The 17,077-nt window shown below is 41.9% G+C and overlaps 1 protein-coding gene across 2 annotated transcripts in view; it reads right to left on the bottom strand.

Moving 5' to 3' along the window:
• Positions 1 to 17,077, bottom strand: part of LOC117367715 (unconventional myosin-XV-like) — a 95,742-nt gene that overhangs the window by 24,831 nt on the left and 53,834 nt on the right. For both annotated transcript variants that reach the window (XM_033960556.1, XM_033960557.1), the window contains exons 14-18: positions 15,971 to 16,131; positions 8,798 to 8,910; positions 8,642 to 8,705; positions 1,810 to 1,882; positions 422 to 498 (exon numbers count right to left, since the gene is read on the bottom strand). In XM_033960556.1, the coding sequence (XP_033816447.1) occupies positions 422 to 498; positions 1,810 to 1,882; positions 8,642 to 8,705; positions 8,798 to 8,910; positions 15,971 to 16,131 (488 nt within the window). The remainder of the gene's footprint in view (positions 1 to 421; positions 499 to 1,809; positions 1,883 to 8,641; positions 8,706 to 8,797; positions 8,911 to 15,970; positions 16,132 to 17,077) is intronic.

The following is a 17,077-nucleotide window of genomic DNA, read 5'->3' as shown; positions in this document are numbered from 1 at the left end:
ACTGGTTTAATACGTTTTCCATTTCCCTTCTGTGCTCGATGTTACTCTCAGCCTACTGGCACTTTATTGAGCGGTTGATTTTCCCAATGGGATCTTTATTCTATCACTCTTTTATTCACAAGACTATCCTAGGTGGCATCGTTTGTCTTGACATATATCATTTTATCCATATTAATTCATTTATTATTTTATTGGGAAAAGGTTACTGAATAAGGAATCATTCAGACTCCTCCTCTTCTTATGAGTTGATCCCCAAACCCTACTGGCCCATGAAGCATAAGCTAAATGGATGCAAAGAGCAAAACTATAGGACCCTCCTCCCCCCCTCAAATCTAAAACATCATGTAGAACTATGAGTCTCCTCTTCTCCTCCTTTCCTCCCTAAGCTCAGGATACTCCAACATGCAAAGAAGACAATCACCTGAAGAATGCTGTAGACGTTATCCACTTCTTTTGAGCTCTTTGGACTTGTTTGGTCTCCCATGAACCTCATCAGACCTGCCCATGACAAGAGCATCTGTCAGACATGTCAGCAGACACCCAGAAACACTTGCACACACATATGTAATTAAATGCATATAAAATCAGCCATGTGTGTGTGCATATGACAAGCGAGTAAGAAATGATATGCTATGAAATTTAACTTTGCAATGAGAAATGATAGGTTAGTGATATTTATTTAATCCCTTTATAACTGCACCTGTAGAGCTGTATACTCTTCCTATACACTTGTATACTCTTCCTTCTGCAGGCTTCTATCAGTTTTCAAAGCAGAATGATGTATGTACTTCTGCTTGGAAAATCACCTCGTGGAAACTATGCACTTATATTTGTGTCTGCTTTTCACCATGCACAAATTATCCAGGTTATTTCTCCATGCATATGACTGAATTTTAAGAAGTATGCATGTAAATAAATGCAAGCCCCTCCCCATTCTCACTCGCTGGTAGGCACTTCCTCAGTCTAAATAAGCTAAGTATTTGCAGGCTTGTCTGGAAGATGTCATGGCAGCCATTTTGGACAGAAACCCATGAGGGTCAGGAGCGAGAGAGATGCACTCCTGCCCGCAATGATCCTTCTGGACCACCAAGACCCAGCAGAGCTTATCTGGACAGCTGGGGGGGGGGGGGGGGGGAGTCTTGGCACAGGCTGGGGGAAGGGGGAAAGAAAGAGGGGGGCCCTAGCCAGACATTCAGCTGGGAACCACATAAGTTCCAGTGCCCAGCCTTGCTGAAATTAGCCCCCAATATTCAATGCCAGTGCCCAGACATGGCCTGGCACCGAATATAGGGAGCTAACTTAGCCAAAGATGGTCAACATTTTAAAAGAAAACTGATACATACAGTGGTATAGTAAGGCTGAGAGGTGCACGGGGTGGTACCCCCCACACCCACCCTCATCCCTGCTTCCCTGTCACACGTGCATCCCCTTGCCTTTCCCCGTACCTTTTTAACTTCCCCAGCATGCTCATGTTGGTGTGAGCTCACCTTTTGATGTCACTTCCTAGGTGCGGGTCTCGGAAGAGATGTCAGAGAGAGCGCCGATGCTGACGCGGATAGCAACCTCACGCTGGGGCAGTAAAAAAGATAGGGGGGAAGGCAAGGGGCATGCGTTCCCAGCAAGAAAAGGAGCGGGAAGGCCGGGAGGAGGAGGGGCGCCATGGTCTCAGCAAAATGGTGCCCGGGGCAGACCGCCCCCATCCTTACTATGTCACTGGGCACATACCTATCCTCTTAAACCAGATGCCCTGGCACAAACCATGAGAACAGACCTTCACCACTAGGGCTGTGCTGGAGCTGCAGTACTCACTCATGAAGCTGTGCTGGGCAGCGTCATTCAATTCGCTATCAGTGTAATAAATAAGCGATTCTTGGATGGGGACCTGCAGGACCAAATGCACAAAGACAGAGACTGAGGAGGACTTGAGCAAAAGGGAAGAAAACAGAGAGGTTGACCCTTAACGCTCCACAGAAATACAAATCTGATAAGTTGTGTTTTTATCTGCTTCCCCTTTTTGGTTGTATGTTCCCTTTGCAATTGCTAATAAAGATATTCACAAAAAAAAAACCAAAAAAAAACAACCCCCAAACCAAAACCAATGTGGAGAAGATGATGTTCAAGATGCAGGCTTGATTTAAAAGTTCAACCCAATAATCCACAAAAGAAATATCTAGGACCCGAAACGTTGGGGACTGTGGACCCAACACGGTCCATGTTTCGACAAAACTGTATTCCTGAAGGTCCTGATACAAAAACTCGTGGATGAAAGGCTAAAAACGACTCTTGGCAAAACTCTGCGCAGTTGAGAAGTCCTCAATGGCGGGAGAAAAATAAAAGTATAGACACTGCAGAGGCAAGTGTTAAAAGGAGCCACAGAGGAAATCCCAACAACACGATACATTACATCACATTGTTGTTTATAGACCGCCTGCCCTAACCTATACGGTTTACAGCTAGAAGAAGCTGAGACAATCTCAGGAAATGCAGGTCAACCAATTATCCAGTTCTAATTTTGTAAAAATTTATCAAATGGATGTGTTTTCAGAAGTTTTCTAAAACGTGTATAAGACACAGCATTGACTAATAGTCGGATACATTCTTTGTCTTTAATTGCAGCCTGAAAAGAGAGTAACCTATAGAAGTATCTTTTATATCGACAGTGCATAACAGAAGGAAAGGAAAAATAAGTCATAATACGTTGCAAGCGCCTTGAAGGGGGGTCGGCACAAAAAAGCAAGTGAATGCAACTTATACTGAAGTCTGTTTGTAAACTAATTGGCTTAAAACAGCAGCAAAAACGAGCCTCGGAGTATTAAAATTTTTACTGAAAACGCCAATGCTGCCTGTGTCACTTTATCACTAATACGGTTCATGCATGGTAATCCATTCACAGCCAATTAAACACAAACCAATATATATGGGACAACAAGGTCGCAGCTTTATTTACAACAATGTCAAGATAACAGTAAGTTTCAAATAACTGAACAAATCAATTACTAAGTAACTCTTTCTAGCACAATATAATTCATCAATTAACAGCGACTAGACGGTCATGTCCTAGTCAGTCTGAAAGTCTCATATCAGAACCAAGACCATCCTAAACTCCTGGACCAAACGGTTCAGGTCCAAGACCCCTGAATTTTAACTTGATGACTAGTACTGGTCTCCAGCGGTAATGCCGGGGAACCCATGTCATCCCAGTTCTGTTATAAGGGAAAACACCCTCCAGGGATTCAAGACAAGGTTGGACAAGTTCCTGATGAACCAGAACGAACGCAGGTAGGGCTGGTCTCGGTTAGGGCACAGGTCTTTGACTTGGGGGCCGCCACGTGAGTGGAATGCTAGGCGCAATGGACCACTGGTCTGAGCCAGCAGCGGCAATTCTTATGTTCACATTCCAAAGCCCATTTACTTTCAGCTGGCGCTCTAAAGGGTTCACCCCTCCCTGCATAGCTGTGACATCAGCTGCAACGCTACATAACTTAACACACTCCTTACAGGGATGGTGGGCAGGAAAACCACTCTCCGATGCCCATCTTTCACGAAGCCACGATTCTTTAAATGGCACCGTTGCATGATTGACATGCGATCAGTGGCCGTTTCTTAGGTGGCGTCCGCCGCTGGTGCCTTAAGTAGAATCCAGGCCTATAAATCCAATGAGCACTGAATACAGCATTTGGAGTGAGAGTCGGTCTACAATCGAGACCAATTAATTCCACCACTTAGGCAACTTGTCACAGTATAGTGATAAAGTGATGCCGCCAACATAGTCTCGTATTTTCAGTACAAGCTTTATTACTCTATTATTACTTTATTATTTGATCGCGTCTCACCACTCCTGTCTAAGCTCCATTGGCTCCCAGTAATCCCCAGGATCCACTTCAAATGTGCGTGTCTGGCCTACAAGATCCTACATGGCATCCTTCCTGCCGTTATCCCTCTATCCTGGAACTCCCCAACCCCTACTTCCTCCAGATCCTCCCAAATTTTTAAACTATCCTTCCCTTCCATAAAAGGTATTTCCCATGCAGGCAAACTTGGGTCATCCCTCCCCTTTAGAATCACTGAGATCTGGAATAACCTCACCTCCCCACTCCGAACCTCAAGCTCCCTCCAACTCTTCCGCAAACACCTAAAAACTTGGCTATTCTCAAAACTGTAACACTTCCCCCCTCTTAGGCCTCTCACCTTCCCCTTTACACCTAACTCTTTAATCTCTCCACTGTAGTTCCTCTCTCATCCTTCTTCCTGTAAACCGTGCCGAGCTCCGCATTCGTGGAGATGGTGCGGTATATAAACCCAAGGTTTAGTTTAGTTTAGTTTACTCTACACAGGCATCAGAAAACGTATTTGTTTACCAAATACTTAGGTAATAAAGGGGGGTCTTTTACTAAGGTGCGTTAGCATTTAGTGGATGCTAAATCGGCTAGTGTGCCTTAGTAAAAGACCCCCTGAGTTAATTAATCTCATTGTTCAATTTCTTTTGTAAACTGCATAGAACTTCATGGTCCTGCGATATATAAGTAAATTGTAATGTAATGCACTCTGAGGCTGTCTCCCATTTTCACTCATTATTGCTGTTAAGTCAGTATTATTGGCAGATTTTGGATGCATTCAAGTTTATTAGGTTTTTATATACCGCCTATCAAGGTTATCTAAGCGGTTTTACAATCAGGTACTCAAGCATTTTTCTTTGTCTGTCCCAATGGGCTCACAGTCTATCTAACGTACCTGGGCTAATGAGGATTGAGTGACTTGCCCAGTGTCACAAGGAGCAGTGCAGGGTTTGAACCCACAACCCCAGGGTGCTGAGGCTCTAGCTCCAGCCACTGCGCCACACACTACTTAATAGTGATTTGGACTTGTCCTGAAGATTCCAGTTTCTAGATTTTGGTGTAGACTAACTGAGGCAGATTGCTAAATTTTGACAGTCAAAGCTGATTATTTCTGCAGTGTTTTATGGTACATGTAATAAGTATTGTAATCATCAACGCTATAAATATACAGCCCGGTATGAAAATGGAGTTATCCATACAGATTTGGCTGCTATGAAAATAAACTTAAGTAGAAGAAAACAACAATTTGTTCAAACAATCAGCATAACTCATGAGTTATGCTGTGCGGGGGCTGGTTATTTTCGTGTATTCAGAGCATTCTTGACAATTTTTGGTGCATATACAAAAAGGAGGCAGAGCCCCTGACGAAACCGAGTGTGAAACGGTTGGGCAGCCGTCGGGCACAAAAAATAAGTTCCTTCCTTTCTTTAGCACCTTAAGCACTAAATGCACTTTATATTTATAAAAATAGTATCAAATTAATTACAAAAAAATATTTGCGCACATGTCACTTTACCAAGACCAATGATGAATTTACCACCCCAGTAAGGGCATGAAAAATTATTCAAGTAGTGCCTTGGGTATTTGAGGTCTGGTTAATCAATTTGACTTGATATCAATTTGTTCTCTGGCTTATACAATTGCTATGAAAATAAGAAACAACGATGGTGACTTTTGGTGCTCAGTCGCTTATATTGTATAAGAGGGCTTGACACAATCATGTTTCGGCCCAAATGGGCCTGCCTCAGGAGTCTAAACCAACATATTACAATAACATAAATAACACAAGAAAATGAATGTACATCAATATAGTTGCTATATAAAAAAGAATGCAGAATGTGAAAAGTATACTGATACATAAATAAAATGATTAAATGAACATATTGATATGTTAAAATCGTGCTATGAAAATAAACCACAATTCATTAATTTTCAGGGACACTATCTGGATAGTTCTGTCGAAAGTTTCTGTAACTGCTCCAGCACTCTACATAATGCCAGGGTAAAAAGAGGGCATTCTACCTAACTATACAGCCAGCGGTGATGTTCAGCCGTTATCCATACAGTTAGGTAGTTTAAGTTAGGCCAGAAAAAATGTTCGAATGCAAACCACTGTTGTCCATATTGTCACCAGTGGTGAGCACTGTCCAAGAATATTCAGCACCACCACTTCTTGGACCCCGGCTCTGCACTCATATAGGTGGATGTTACAAATGTACCTGTTCTAACAAACACTCAGCCTGTAAGATTTTGTATTTATTGATCTATGTCAGTGGTTCCCAAATCTGTCCTGGGGGACCCCCAGCCAGTCAGGTTTTCAAGATATCCCTAATGAATATGCATGAGAGAGATTTGCATATAATGGAAGTGACAGGTATGCAAATCTCTCTCATGCATATTCATTAGGGATATCTTGAAAACCTGACTGGCTGGGGGTCCCCCAGGACAGGTTTGGGAACCACTGATCTATGTGAAGGTTTGTTAACGAAGTGAGGAGTAGCACACTAGGCTGACAACCAGGGGAGCCTGGTTTAAATGCTGCTATTGCTTCTTGTGACCTTGGACAAGTCACTTAGGGGAAAATTCTGCAAATGGCACTCAAAATTTAGCACAATTACCAATGCCTAACTCTCCCCATATGAGAAAGGAAGGTCTCACTATACAACGGTTTAATAGTCGCCATTCAAGTTTAAATATATAGGATGGTAAAAGCCTCAGAGCATTGTTAAGGAGTCACAGAGACACTAGACTTTCAAAAGCTTCTATTCTTCAGTCATCGACAGAAAAACCCATTCTTTAATATATATAGCTATATATCAAAGCACTGTCCTGCAAACTTTTCAGCCAGCGGTACACTAAACCCAGTGCCCTAGCCAGAAGGCACCTGGAAGCGAATGGACGTTGACGTGATGGTATCACACGCATGTATGATGTCATCACGTCAATGTACGCACATGCACGGAGGTCCATCTGGCCGTGACCCTGAACCTGTCACTTCGGTGGGGGATCCTGGAGGGGGGGGAGGGTGGTATGAGGAGAGGAGGAGAAACGCTGGTGAGGAGGAGAGTCATTGGCACTGGCTGACTGCCTACAGGACGTGCCGCTCAGGGCACACCTGGAATCTGATGCAGCACACAGTGTGCAATACGCTGTATTATAGGATGGGTTCTTATGCCGATGACTGAAGAATAGGAGCTTTGAGAGTCTCTGTGACTCCTTTACAGTGCTCTGAGGCTTTTCCCATCCTTTATATTTAATAATAATAATAACTTTATTCTTCTACTAGTCTTTAAGCCCGTTACATTAACGGGTGCTAGAATATATGTCTGTCTGTCTTTCTTTCTTTCTGTCTCTCTCTCCCGCTGTCTCTCTCTCTCTCTCCTTGGCTCCCTTTTTCTGTCTATCTTTCTGTCCCTCTCCCTGCCCCTGTGTCTTTCTTCCTTTCTGTCTGTCATTCTTTCCCTCCATTTCCCTGTGGTAGTATTTCCACCCCACTTTCCTGTGGAGCAGCAACAGCAACAGCATTTCCCTCCCCCCCCGACTTCCCTGTGCAGCAGCAGTATTTGTCTTCCCCTCCAGGCCCCTGTGCAGCAGTTGCAGCATTTCCCCCACCCCTTCCCTTCTCTTACCGCGATCTTGCCTGCTCCGTTCGGCCCCTCCCCCGCGTTCTGGCCTGCTGCGATCTGGCTGCTCCATTCGGCTCCTCGCGGCTGGAGTCCTCTTCTTTGTTGGCCCCCCGTTCCCTTCCCTTCCCGCGGTCTTGAGCTTCGGTCTGGTCTGGCCTGCTCGCCTTGCCGTATTTTTTTTTTTAGTTGAAAGACGCGGCGGTGGCTCCTCTCATGATCCTCACCTGCGTCGGAAGTCCGACGTAGGCGGGGATCGTGAAAGGAGCCACCGCTGCGTCTTTCAACTAAAAAATGCAATACGGCAGGGAGCAGGCCAGACCGAAAAACAGAACCGTAAGCCGCGCATGCGCACTCCTACCTGCGGGTCGCTACAGCTCACGGAAAACCGGCGCACGCATAGGAAGTGCGCATGCGCGGCTTACCGTTTTATTATATTAGATACCACCATAATCGTGTGACTTATAGGCGCTTCACACTGAAGAGAGCTGGACAATCAGCGAGTTACAATATGCAGATAATCAGCGAATTACAGTATGCAGAATCTTAATATGCAGCAAATTATAATATACAGTTTATTAAAAATTACAGACTTATAAGCAAGAGTGGACATATTAGAAGTAATAGAATTGGATTTAGTGTTTGGTGTAGTTACTGTTTAAGTGATAAATCTGTCAAAAAAGGTGATTTTTTTTATGTCTTTTCTAAAAGCGTCATAGGTCAGTCTAGCTCCATTAATGTCGTTGTCTAGCCAAGTTTGCTGTTTGTTTGCTTGGTACATAAAGGTTCTGTCCAGAAAGGTTTTGTATTTACAGCCGGTAAGGCTTGGGGATGCAAATAGATTGCAGTTTCTGGTTGGTCTTATACCTGAATGGTCACTATTAAAGTACTTTATAATGAGACCTTCCTCTCTTATGAGGAGAGTTAGGCTTTGGTAATGGTACTATCATACTACCCCCTTATTCCTTTGGTAACTCAAAATTTAGCATAAAAATAAAATCAGGGCTGAACAGTATATTACGAGTAAATTAGCTGTTCTGGAATTGGCATCTTTTATGGAATAGCATGTAGCACCGAGATTCATGCTCAAATTTGGGTAAGAGGGGTTACATCAACTGACCCCTCCACCACCACCTCGCCCCTTGATGGGTGTCCTTTCTGTCAAGGTTCCTCAGCACTCACCTTGGTGTGCTGGACTAGGATATTGGGGTTCTTTCTTTCAGCGCTCATACCTTTCCAGCCCAGCCTAGGAAAGAAATCAAAGATGCGATCCATAAGATGCCTGACAAGATAGCACTGGATATAGGGACAAGCACAAACTGAAAGGAAGACACTTACATGGTCAGTGGTTCCCGGAAATATTTCATGGCAAATTCCACCATGGTGTACTGATTGACATCAGCTGAGGCTATAGTGTTTGTGACCTCTGATGCCTCACTGGGTGTGGGACTCTGAAAGCAAAAAGAAAAAAAAAAAACCAACACAGGACCACAATGAGCTTCCATTCAATGTTTAATAATAATAATAACTTTATTCTTCTATACCGCCACAATCTTGCGACTTCTAGGCGGCTTACAGTCAAGAGAGCTGGATATTCAGCGAATTACAATATGCAGATAGTCAGAGGAAATACAGAGAGCAGAGACTTTAAGAAAGCAAGAATATAGAAATACAATTTGCTGAGCAAAAGTATAAGATATAGAGTTTGGTAAGTAATGTCCGAGAGGATCTGTTTGGAATAGGCCGCAGTACAAAATCTATGCCACTACATGTAGCAAATGAAAACAGTCTTTGTTTTATTTTATTTATTAATCAAGTTTCAAGTTTTATTAAATTTTGTTATGTACGCAATATCAAATGCTTCAATGCGTATAACATTTTTAAAAAAAATGGTGGGGGGGGCAAAACAAAACTCTTTTATACAATTACATTCAAATTCTATACATTGTAATACATGACTGGTACGGAAGGTGAAGGGGATGAACTACAATCTTTAAAGAAAGAAAGGAAACATATGGTGGGTAACACAAAAAAAAAAGAAAGAAAAAGATAAATTTATAATCTACGCATAAATCTGATTAAGATCTAAGAAATTTGGTGATTTGTAAATTATGTTGTCTATTTTTTCAAATGCGTCATTGAACAAGAAACTTTTTAAGGAACGCTTGAATTTTTCTAAAGAAGATTCATTACGAATATATTGGTAAATTGTTCCAAAGCTGGGGTGCTATAACCCAGAAAATAGTAGATCTCCTGGTCCCTATTATTTTTAATGAAGGGATAGTCAATAGATTTTGTTGTGTTGATCTAAGTGCCCTGGATGGAGAATACGGTATCAAGAGACGATGCAGAAAAATCGGAGCATGAGTTTGTTGAATTTTAAAAGTTAACAATCAAATTTTAAAGGTTATTTTATGTGTGATTGGTAGCCAATGAGCTGCTTGTAGAAGTAGTGTGATCGTATTTTTTTGAATTAGTGATAATTTTTATTGCTGTGTTTTGTATTATCTGTAATCTTTCTTATTTCTTTTTGAGTTATGCCCTGAAATAAAGTGTTACAATAGTCAAGCCTAGAAATGATTAGTGAATGTATTAGAATGTTAAGGGCCTCGGGTTTTAAAACTTTTGATAAGGATCTTATGAGACGTAACTTATAAAAACAATTTTTAACCAATGAACTAATCTGGTCATGATAGGAAAGTTCCTGATCTGTGATGAAAATTTAAGCTCATTTGAATCTTATCGACTGCAATCCCAGTCAAAAAGGCTGCTTAGATAAATGTAATTGTTGTAAACCTCTATCTGGGAATATTTTTGTTTTTATTTTGAACAAGAGCTCTTTTGTTTACAAGTTCATTAAAAACTAAAATTTACTTTTACTTTTTTCTTTGGGCTTTTTATTACCCAAAATAAAATGAATTGAAACAAACATCTAACAAAATGGAAAACAAACAACCTCCCCCCTCGAAACTGAAGAAAAATGTTCCCAAGCACACCCCAAATGTGCACCAGCCAAGACCTTCAGATGATCATGTCCAATAAGAAATTGGCCACAGTCAGAAGGGACGGATACTAGGGAGTATGTGGAAAGACGGAATGATTTGGCAAGATCTCACATAGACTATGATGTCCAAGTTTGGAGACCGGAGAAGAGAAAATGGTAAAACTAGAGGGCATAATTTGAGGTTGCGGGGAGGAAGACTCAGGAGCAATATTAGGAAATTCTTTTTCACGAGAGTGTGGTAGATGCCTGGAATGCCCTCCCGAGGGAAGTGGTGGAGAGGAAAATGGTGATGGAATTCAATAAAGCATGGGATAAACACAGAGGATCTCTAATTAGAAAACGAAGGATGTAAATGAAAGAACTAAGGCCGGTACTGGACAGACCTGAACGGTCTGTGTCCCATATGTGGTGATTTGGTATAGGATGGACTGGGGAGGGCATCAATAGGAACTCCACTAACTTGGAACATGAGGATGTTACTGGCCAGACTTTATGGTAGATATCCTGCAAACAGGATGGTTGGATAGGCTGGAGTGAGCTTGGATGGCAACTTCAACATTTGGAACCTAGGACAATACAAGGTGGACTTTACAGTCTATGACCCAGAAATATCTTAGAAGAGACAAGTTAATTTAATCATATATTTTTAATGGGTATAACTAATGGGCAGACTGGATGGACCGTTCAGGTCTTTATCTGCCATCATTTACTACGTTACCATACTTTGGAAAAGATAGGGAAAAATTGAGGTGAAGCAGAGAAAGGCATTCAAAATGATGCAGGATCTACCATCAGTGGTTTTCAGCCCAGTCTTCAAGATACACCTAGCCAGTCAGGTTTTCATGATACCCACAATGAATATGCACGAGATAGATTTGTACAGAATGGAGGAAGTGCATGCAAATTTATCTGACTGGCTAGGCGCATCCCAAGGACTGGGCCTTCAGAAAACATAATATAATAAGAGACTTAATGAACTCACTAAGGTCAGTTTTTAAAGAGTCACTGAGCGACAAAATTAGACCAGTTCATTTTGTTTGGTTACCGTACCTTAATTTTCTGCTGCACCTAAACAACTAGGTTTTTGCTTGAAAACTATCCTGAATCTATCCAATCAAATTTTTGATGGTTGGATTTAGGACTGCTATTTGTACAGCTCACGTTGCTCACTAAACCTAGCTGGTTAGTGCTGAAAAGTCAGCAGAATGTTAGGACACCATTGCAATCATAAGAACATAAGAATTGACATACTGGGACAGACTGAAGGTCCATCAAGCCCAGTGCCCTGCTTCCAACAGTGGTCTGGCAGAAACACAAAGAGTAGCAACATTCCAGAGCTGAGCTTGTGATGTCATAAGGCCTCATTCCACCAGTGCCTAAGAGCCAAACTCATCAGTGATGTCACAATGGCTTGATAGTCCTATACTTGGCTCACATAAGAACATAAGAATTGCCATTCTGGGATAGACCAAAGGTCCATCAAGCCCAGTGCCCTGTTTCCAACAGTGGCCAACCTAGGTCCCAAGTACCTGGCAGAAACCCAAACAGTAGCAACATTCCAGAGCTGAGCTTGTGATGTCATAATGCCTTATTCCCCCAATGCTGAAAAGCCAGCCTTGTGATGTAACAATAGCTTGATTATCCTATACTTGCCTCACATAACATACGAATTACCATACTGGGACAGACCGAAGGTCCATCAAGCCCAGTATTCTGTATCCAACAGTGACCAACCCAGGTCCCAAGCACCTAGCTAGATCCTAAGTAGTAAAACAGATTTTATGCTGCTTATCCTAGGAATAAGCAGTGGATTTTCCCATGCCATCTCAATAATGGCCTATGGACTTCTCTTTAAGGAAATTATCCAAGCCTTCTTTAAACCCTGCTAAGCTAATTGATTTCACCACATTTTCCAGCTGTGAATTCCAAAGTTTAATTACACATTGTGTGAAGAAATATTTTCTCTGGTCTGTTTTAAATCTACTACTTAGTAGTTTCATCGTATGCCCCCTAGTCCTAGTATTTTTTTGGAAAGAGTGAATAAGCGATTCACATCTACCCTTTCCACTCCCCTCAGTATTTTATAGACCTTTATCATATTACCCTGGAGTTGTCTCTTCTTCAAGTGGGTAGACTAAGTGCATCACCAGCAAAATCTGTCTTTACAAAAAGGGTAGAGGACACGCGGAACAGTCTCCCTGGAAAGTGATGAAGATATTAACCAAAATGGAATTCAACAAAGCCTCAGACAATCCCTAGTCACAGTGAAGGGAAAACAGAGATTGGATGGGGGTGCTGGCACTCCACAAGGCATGAAACCGGGCAGATGGCAGGGGCTTTACGGGTCTTATCTGCTCTCATTGTCTGCTTCCTTTTATTTCACTGGAGAGACTGGACTGTGCTGGAGGAAGAAGAGGATATTAGAACACAGATGCCAAAGTAAAGGTTTAAAAAAAAAAATGCAGTGAATCATCAGCCTTTGTATCACTTCCCTATGGTGGCATTGCTAATTTCATAATTCATCATTTTAGCATGTAGCGGCAGAACACTTAATGAGCTCATTAGTGGTCCTACTTAATTTCTTATCCGCCGCTTACAAGCTATTGAAGCAGTGTTCATTCAGTGTGAATGCATATTGGCCCAGCCATCAGGATTTTCTCAAAGATGGCAAGCACGTGTACATTACACAGTCTGTCATCAATGCCAGGGTACTGGTTCAGTTCTGGTGAAGCAGATCTCAGTTCATTGGAATACTTCGCCACCGACAGTATCTTAACATGTGCTCCGGACTCTCTTCTAGATGCTACTGCTCGAGGTAGGACTGTAACACTGTCTTCCACTTCTTCCTGAATATCTGAGGTATGGTCCATGATTCTTAGCTTGTTTCTCCGCATGGTCACCCTGGACACCCTCATTCAGCATTTTCTGGGGGGGAGCAGGTGGACATTATATGAGTCACTTCCTCTGGCTATGTGTTACTTAGAGAAACGGGTTCTGTGAAACAAGGTAAATAGTGGATTTAATGCCCTCGGTTGACTACAAACAACCAGCATTCTGAATAGACTACTGTCTAAGGCCCAGATTATGAAAGATTTTTACTATAAGCACAAAACAGGCCTGTTTATATTCCACAGCTGGCCATAGATCATGCTCCTTCAGCTTGGGAAGGTTTTTTAAGTAACAGGAGATGGAGGGAGCAGGCTTGGCCTATAACCTGACATGAAGCATTTAGGTAGAGCTTGTTGCCATACCGATTCACCCAACCCATAACAGCCTATTAGAAACCAAGGAGGTTTAATTGACAGGAGACTGTACCAGTCAGAGACTGTTTTGAGCGTATCAAGATGGTGGCAGCGTGAGGGAAGGGCTTCAGTGTTGTCACATGACTCAGTGTCCTGTTAATTAAACCTCCTTGGTCAGAGCTACTCACTGGACATCTAAAATTACTCACCTTTCCAAATCCAAGCTCAAGGTGAGTGACACTTACAGGAATACGACTTATGGTATTTCCTTGCTCAAGTGGTTCTATAAACTAGTTTGTCCCTGCGACAATGAAGAGTTGGATGATGTTCCAAGGAGGAAAACCAGAATTTGAACCCTGGTTTCTCTGTTTTCCAGCGCATTATACTAAGCACTAGGTAACTCTACAGTATTATTAAAAAAAAAAAAAATCTGAACTAGGTCCTATAAAAATTATTCTCTCCATAGTTGTGCTGATGTAGATGATTTGTTGACTCTGCATGTACTATATTTTGCTCATTGATATGGCTTCCTTTGAATCAAATGAAGGATGAATGTAAAAGCAAAATCACAGATTCATTAATAAATGACATTCATGTGTTAATGCAAATATTTTTCCTTGTGGCTCTCCTTCGTGCCTCTATAAATGGCCTCCATCATTTCTTCAGCCACCGTGAACTGATCGGTTTGCTCTGTGGCTGTTAAAAGTCATTTAGTTCTTCCACAGTAAGAAAGGCTTCTTTTTTTTTTGCGACAATGTCTTCTCCATTGTTTGCATCTTGGTTTTATGGCTAGGCCTAACTTTAACAGAGAACAGGCCTTTTTTTTCCCCCTGCAGATCAGAAGTTTAAACAGGCCTACTAAATGTGAAAATCAATAATAATTGAATATTTCAATTACTCTGAAAATTCAAAAGATTAGAATACTACCCAAATATTCAATGTGGATTCAGAATTACATTATAATTTGGTTTGGTTTATTTATTTAAATCCCGCCCTTACCCAGGACGGGTTACAAACTTACATACAAAAATACAAAATTACATACAAAAATATATACATGATCGACAATAAATACACCCACAAATCAGAGCAAAAGATACAAACAATAAAATGCATAGGCGACCAGCACCTCACTGCCATCATCTCTTCTTCATTAACCATACAGTCTCATACCCTCTATTTCATCCGGCAAAAAAGATGCTGTTTCAGCAATCTTTTAAAGTTCTGTATATTCTGTTGCTAACGAACGTACCCAGGGAGATTGTTCCATTCCCTGGGTCCCTCCCTCCCAAAGTCTCTCACACAGCACCTTATCATGATCAAATCAATTCCGTGATTAAAAATTGCTTCGTTTAATTCATTCCATAGCCTCTGTTCTTGAATCCTCTTCAATCCAAATCCTAATCCACTCTCTAATCATTTCACAAATAGACTACTGCAACTCTCTTTACCATGGTATAACTCAAAAAGAAATCCATAGATTACAACTGATCCAAAATACCGCAATCAAACTCATTTACAAGGCCAAAAAATATTTTTATTTTATTTTATTTCTTATATACCGCTATACCGTGAGGTTCAAAGCGGTTTACATTAAAGATGCATTAAAGATACACTTAAATATGATCATGTTACCCCATTTTTTCAAGAGTTACACTGGTTACCGGTCTCTCACTGAACTACATATAAAATTCTCCTTCTAACTTTTAAAATCAAGACCTCTCACCTCCCTGGCTTTCTAGATAAATATCTCATTCCACATGCCCCTTCTAGGGTCTTTAGATCTACGAATCAAAACCTATTGACAGTACCTACAATTAAGGACCTATTCTATACTAGAAATTCCATTTTCTCAGTAGTTGCACCTTCGCTCTGGAATGCAATGCCATTTTATTTTTGCAATGAAAATTCCCTAAATAAATTTAAAACAAATCTCAAAACATTTCTCTTTAAAGATGCCTACCAATAAGTGGGGTGCGGTGGGGAAGCTTTTAAGAAGTGATATTCCTGTTTCCCTCTCGTTACTCTCCATCCCTCTACCCTCCCTTTTATTTTTATTTATCATTGTAATTAAAACTTCCCTATCCCCCAAAACCTCTCATTTCTAATCAGTCTTAATTTGTCATAGTTTTAGGTTTACCCTCTTTTTATTTTATCTCACCTAAATAAAAAATTATATTAGACCTTTCTAATTTTTAATACTGTAAACCGCCCAGATACATGTGATGGTCGGTGTATCAAGCCATGAATAAACTTGAAACTTACCTCCTTGACATTAGTCAGTACAGGGGGAGCCCCCATGCTCTTCTTCTTCTGTCCCTCGTTTCTGTTCATTTGATGACTTAAATAATCTGGGGCTGCTGCAGCCTGTACGATATTAGCAGGGAAAAGACCGGAGCGGCCACCAATGGAGCCAAATTGCCAGCCTATGGGAAGAAGAGTTAGAGGATCAAACCTTTAAAACTGAGACGATAGATAAAGCAGACCTACAAAAGAAACAGATTGTCTGCCCACCCTCCACAGGGCTCAATCAAACTTGCTGGCTGACAGGAAGGATCTAGGCATGCCTGCATGAAGCAGCCAATGGAGACCAGTTATAGCAGAGAGCTAAGTGCCAGTGATCAGGGCCGGATTTTCCTATAGGCTAACTAGGCTTCAGCCTAGGGCCTCAAGATCAAGAGGGGCCTACATTTAAATTGTTAGCAAAATTAAAATTACACTATTCTAAAAACAGTGAACACTAAAACACTGAACCGAAAATAAGGAGAAACTCTACACTTCGGGATCGGAACCGGCTCCGGCTGCAACCGGGGCACCGACTCGGCTTCTCCCTTTCTTTTTCTCGCCCTGGGAGGAGGATCGGGGAGGGAAAGACGTCAGTCCGGAAACAGCTGGGCAAAGCCCAGCACCGCAGGGAGAGAGGCAAAACATGGATCCGTCAGGACAGGGCGGCCCTGACTGACATCGGGGGGTGGGTGGGTGGGGTGGGGGGTTTCAGTGGAAGGGGGATGGGAGGCAGGCAGGCTGGCATCGTAGGTGGGGTGGGGGGGTTTAATGGAAGGCAGGCAGGCAGGCAGGATGGCATGGGGGGAGGCGTTCAATGGAAGGGGAATGGGAGGCAGGCGGGCATCGGAGGGGGGGTGAGGTGAGGAAGGACGCACTGGGGGCACTATGGACATAGGAAGGGGCAATGTTGTGTGTTATGTTTGATTAGTTATTGTTACAAGTACTATATATGGTGCTGAGAATAAATGTCCAAATAAGTGTTCTCAACTTTTTTTAATTTATTATCCGTGCCACATTTTTTTATAAAGGTTAGTACCAATAACAACATGTTTCATTTAACATATTGATATATATCACAGTAATGAT

This window comes from Geotrypetes seraphini, chromosome 10 (assembly GCF_902459505.1).
Source record: "Geotrypetes seraphini chromosome 10, aGeoSer1.1, whole genome shotgun sequence".
Lineage (NCBI taxonomy): Eukaryota > Metazoa > Chordata > Amphibia > Gymnophiona > Dermophiidae > Geotrypetes > Geotrypetes seraphini.
Note: the sequence above shows the minus strand (reverse complement) of the source record. Positions and strands in the feature narration are given on the sequence as shown.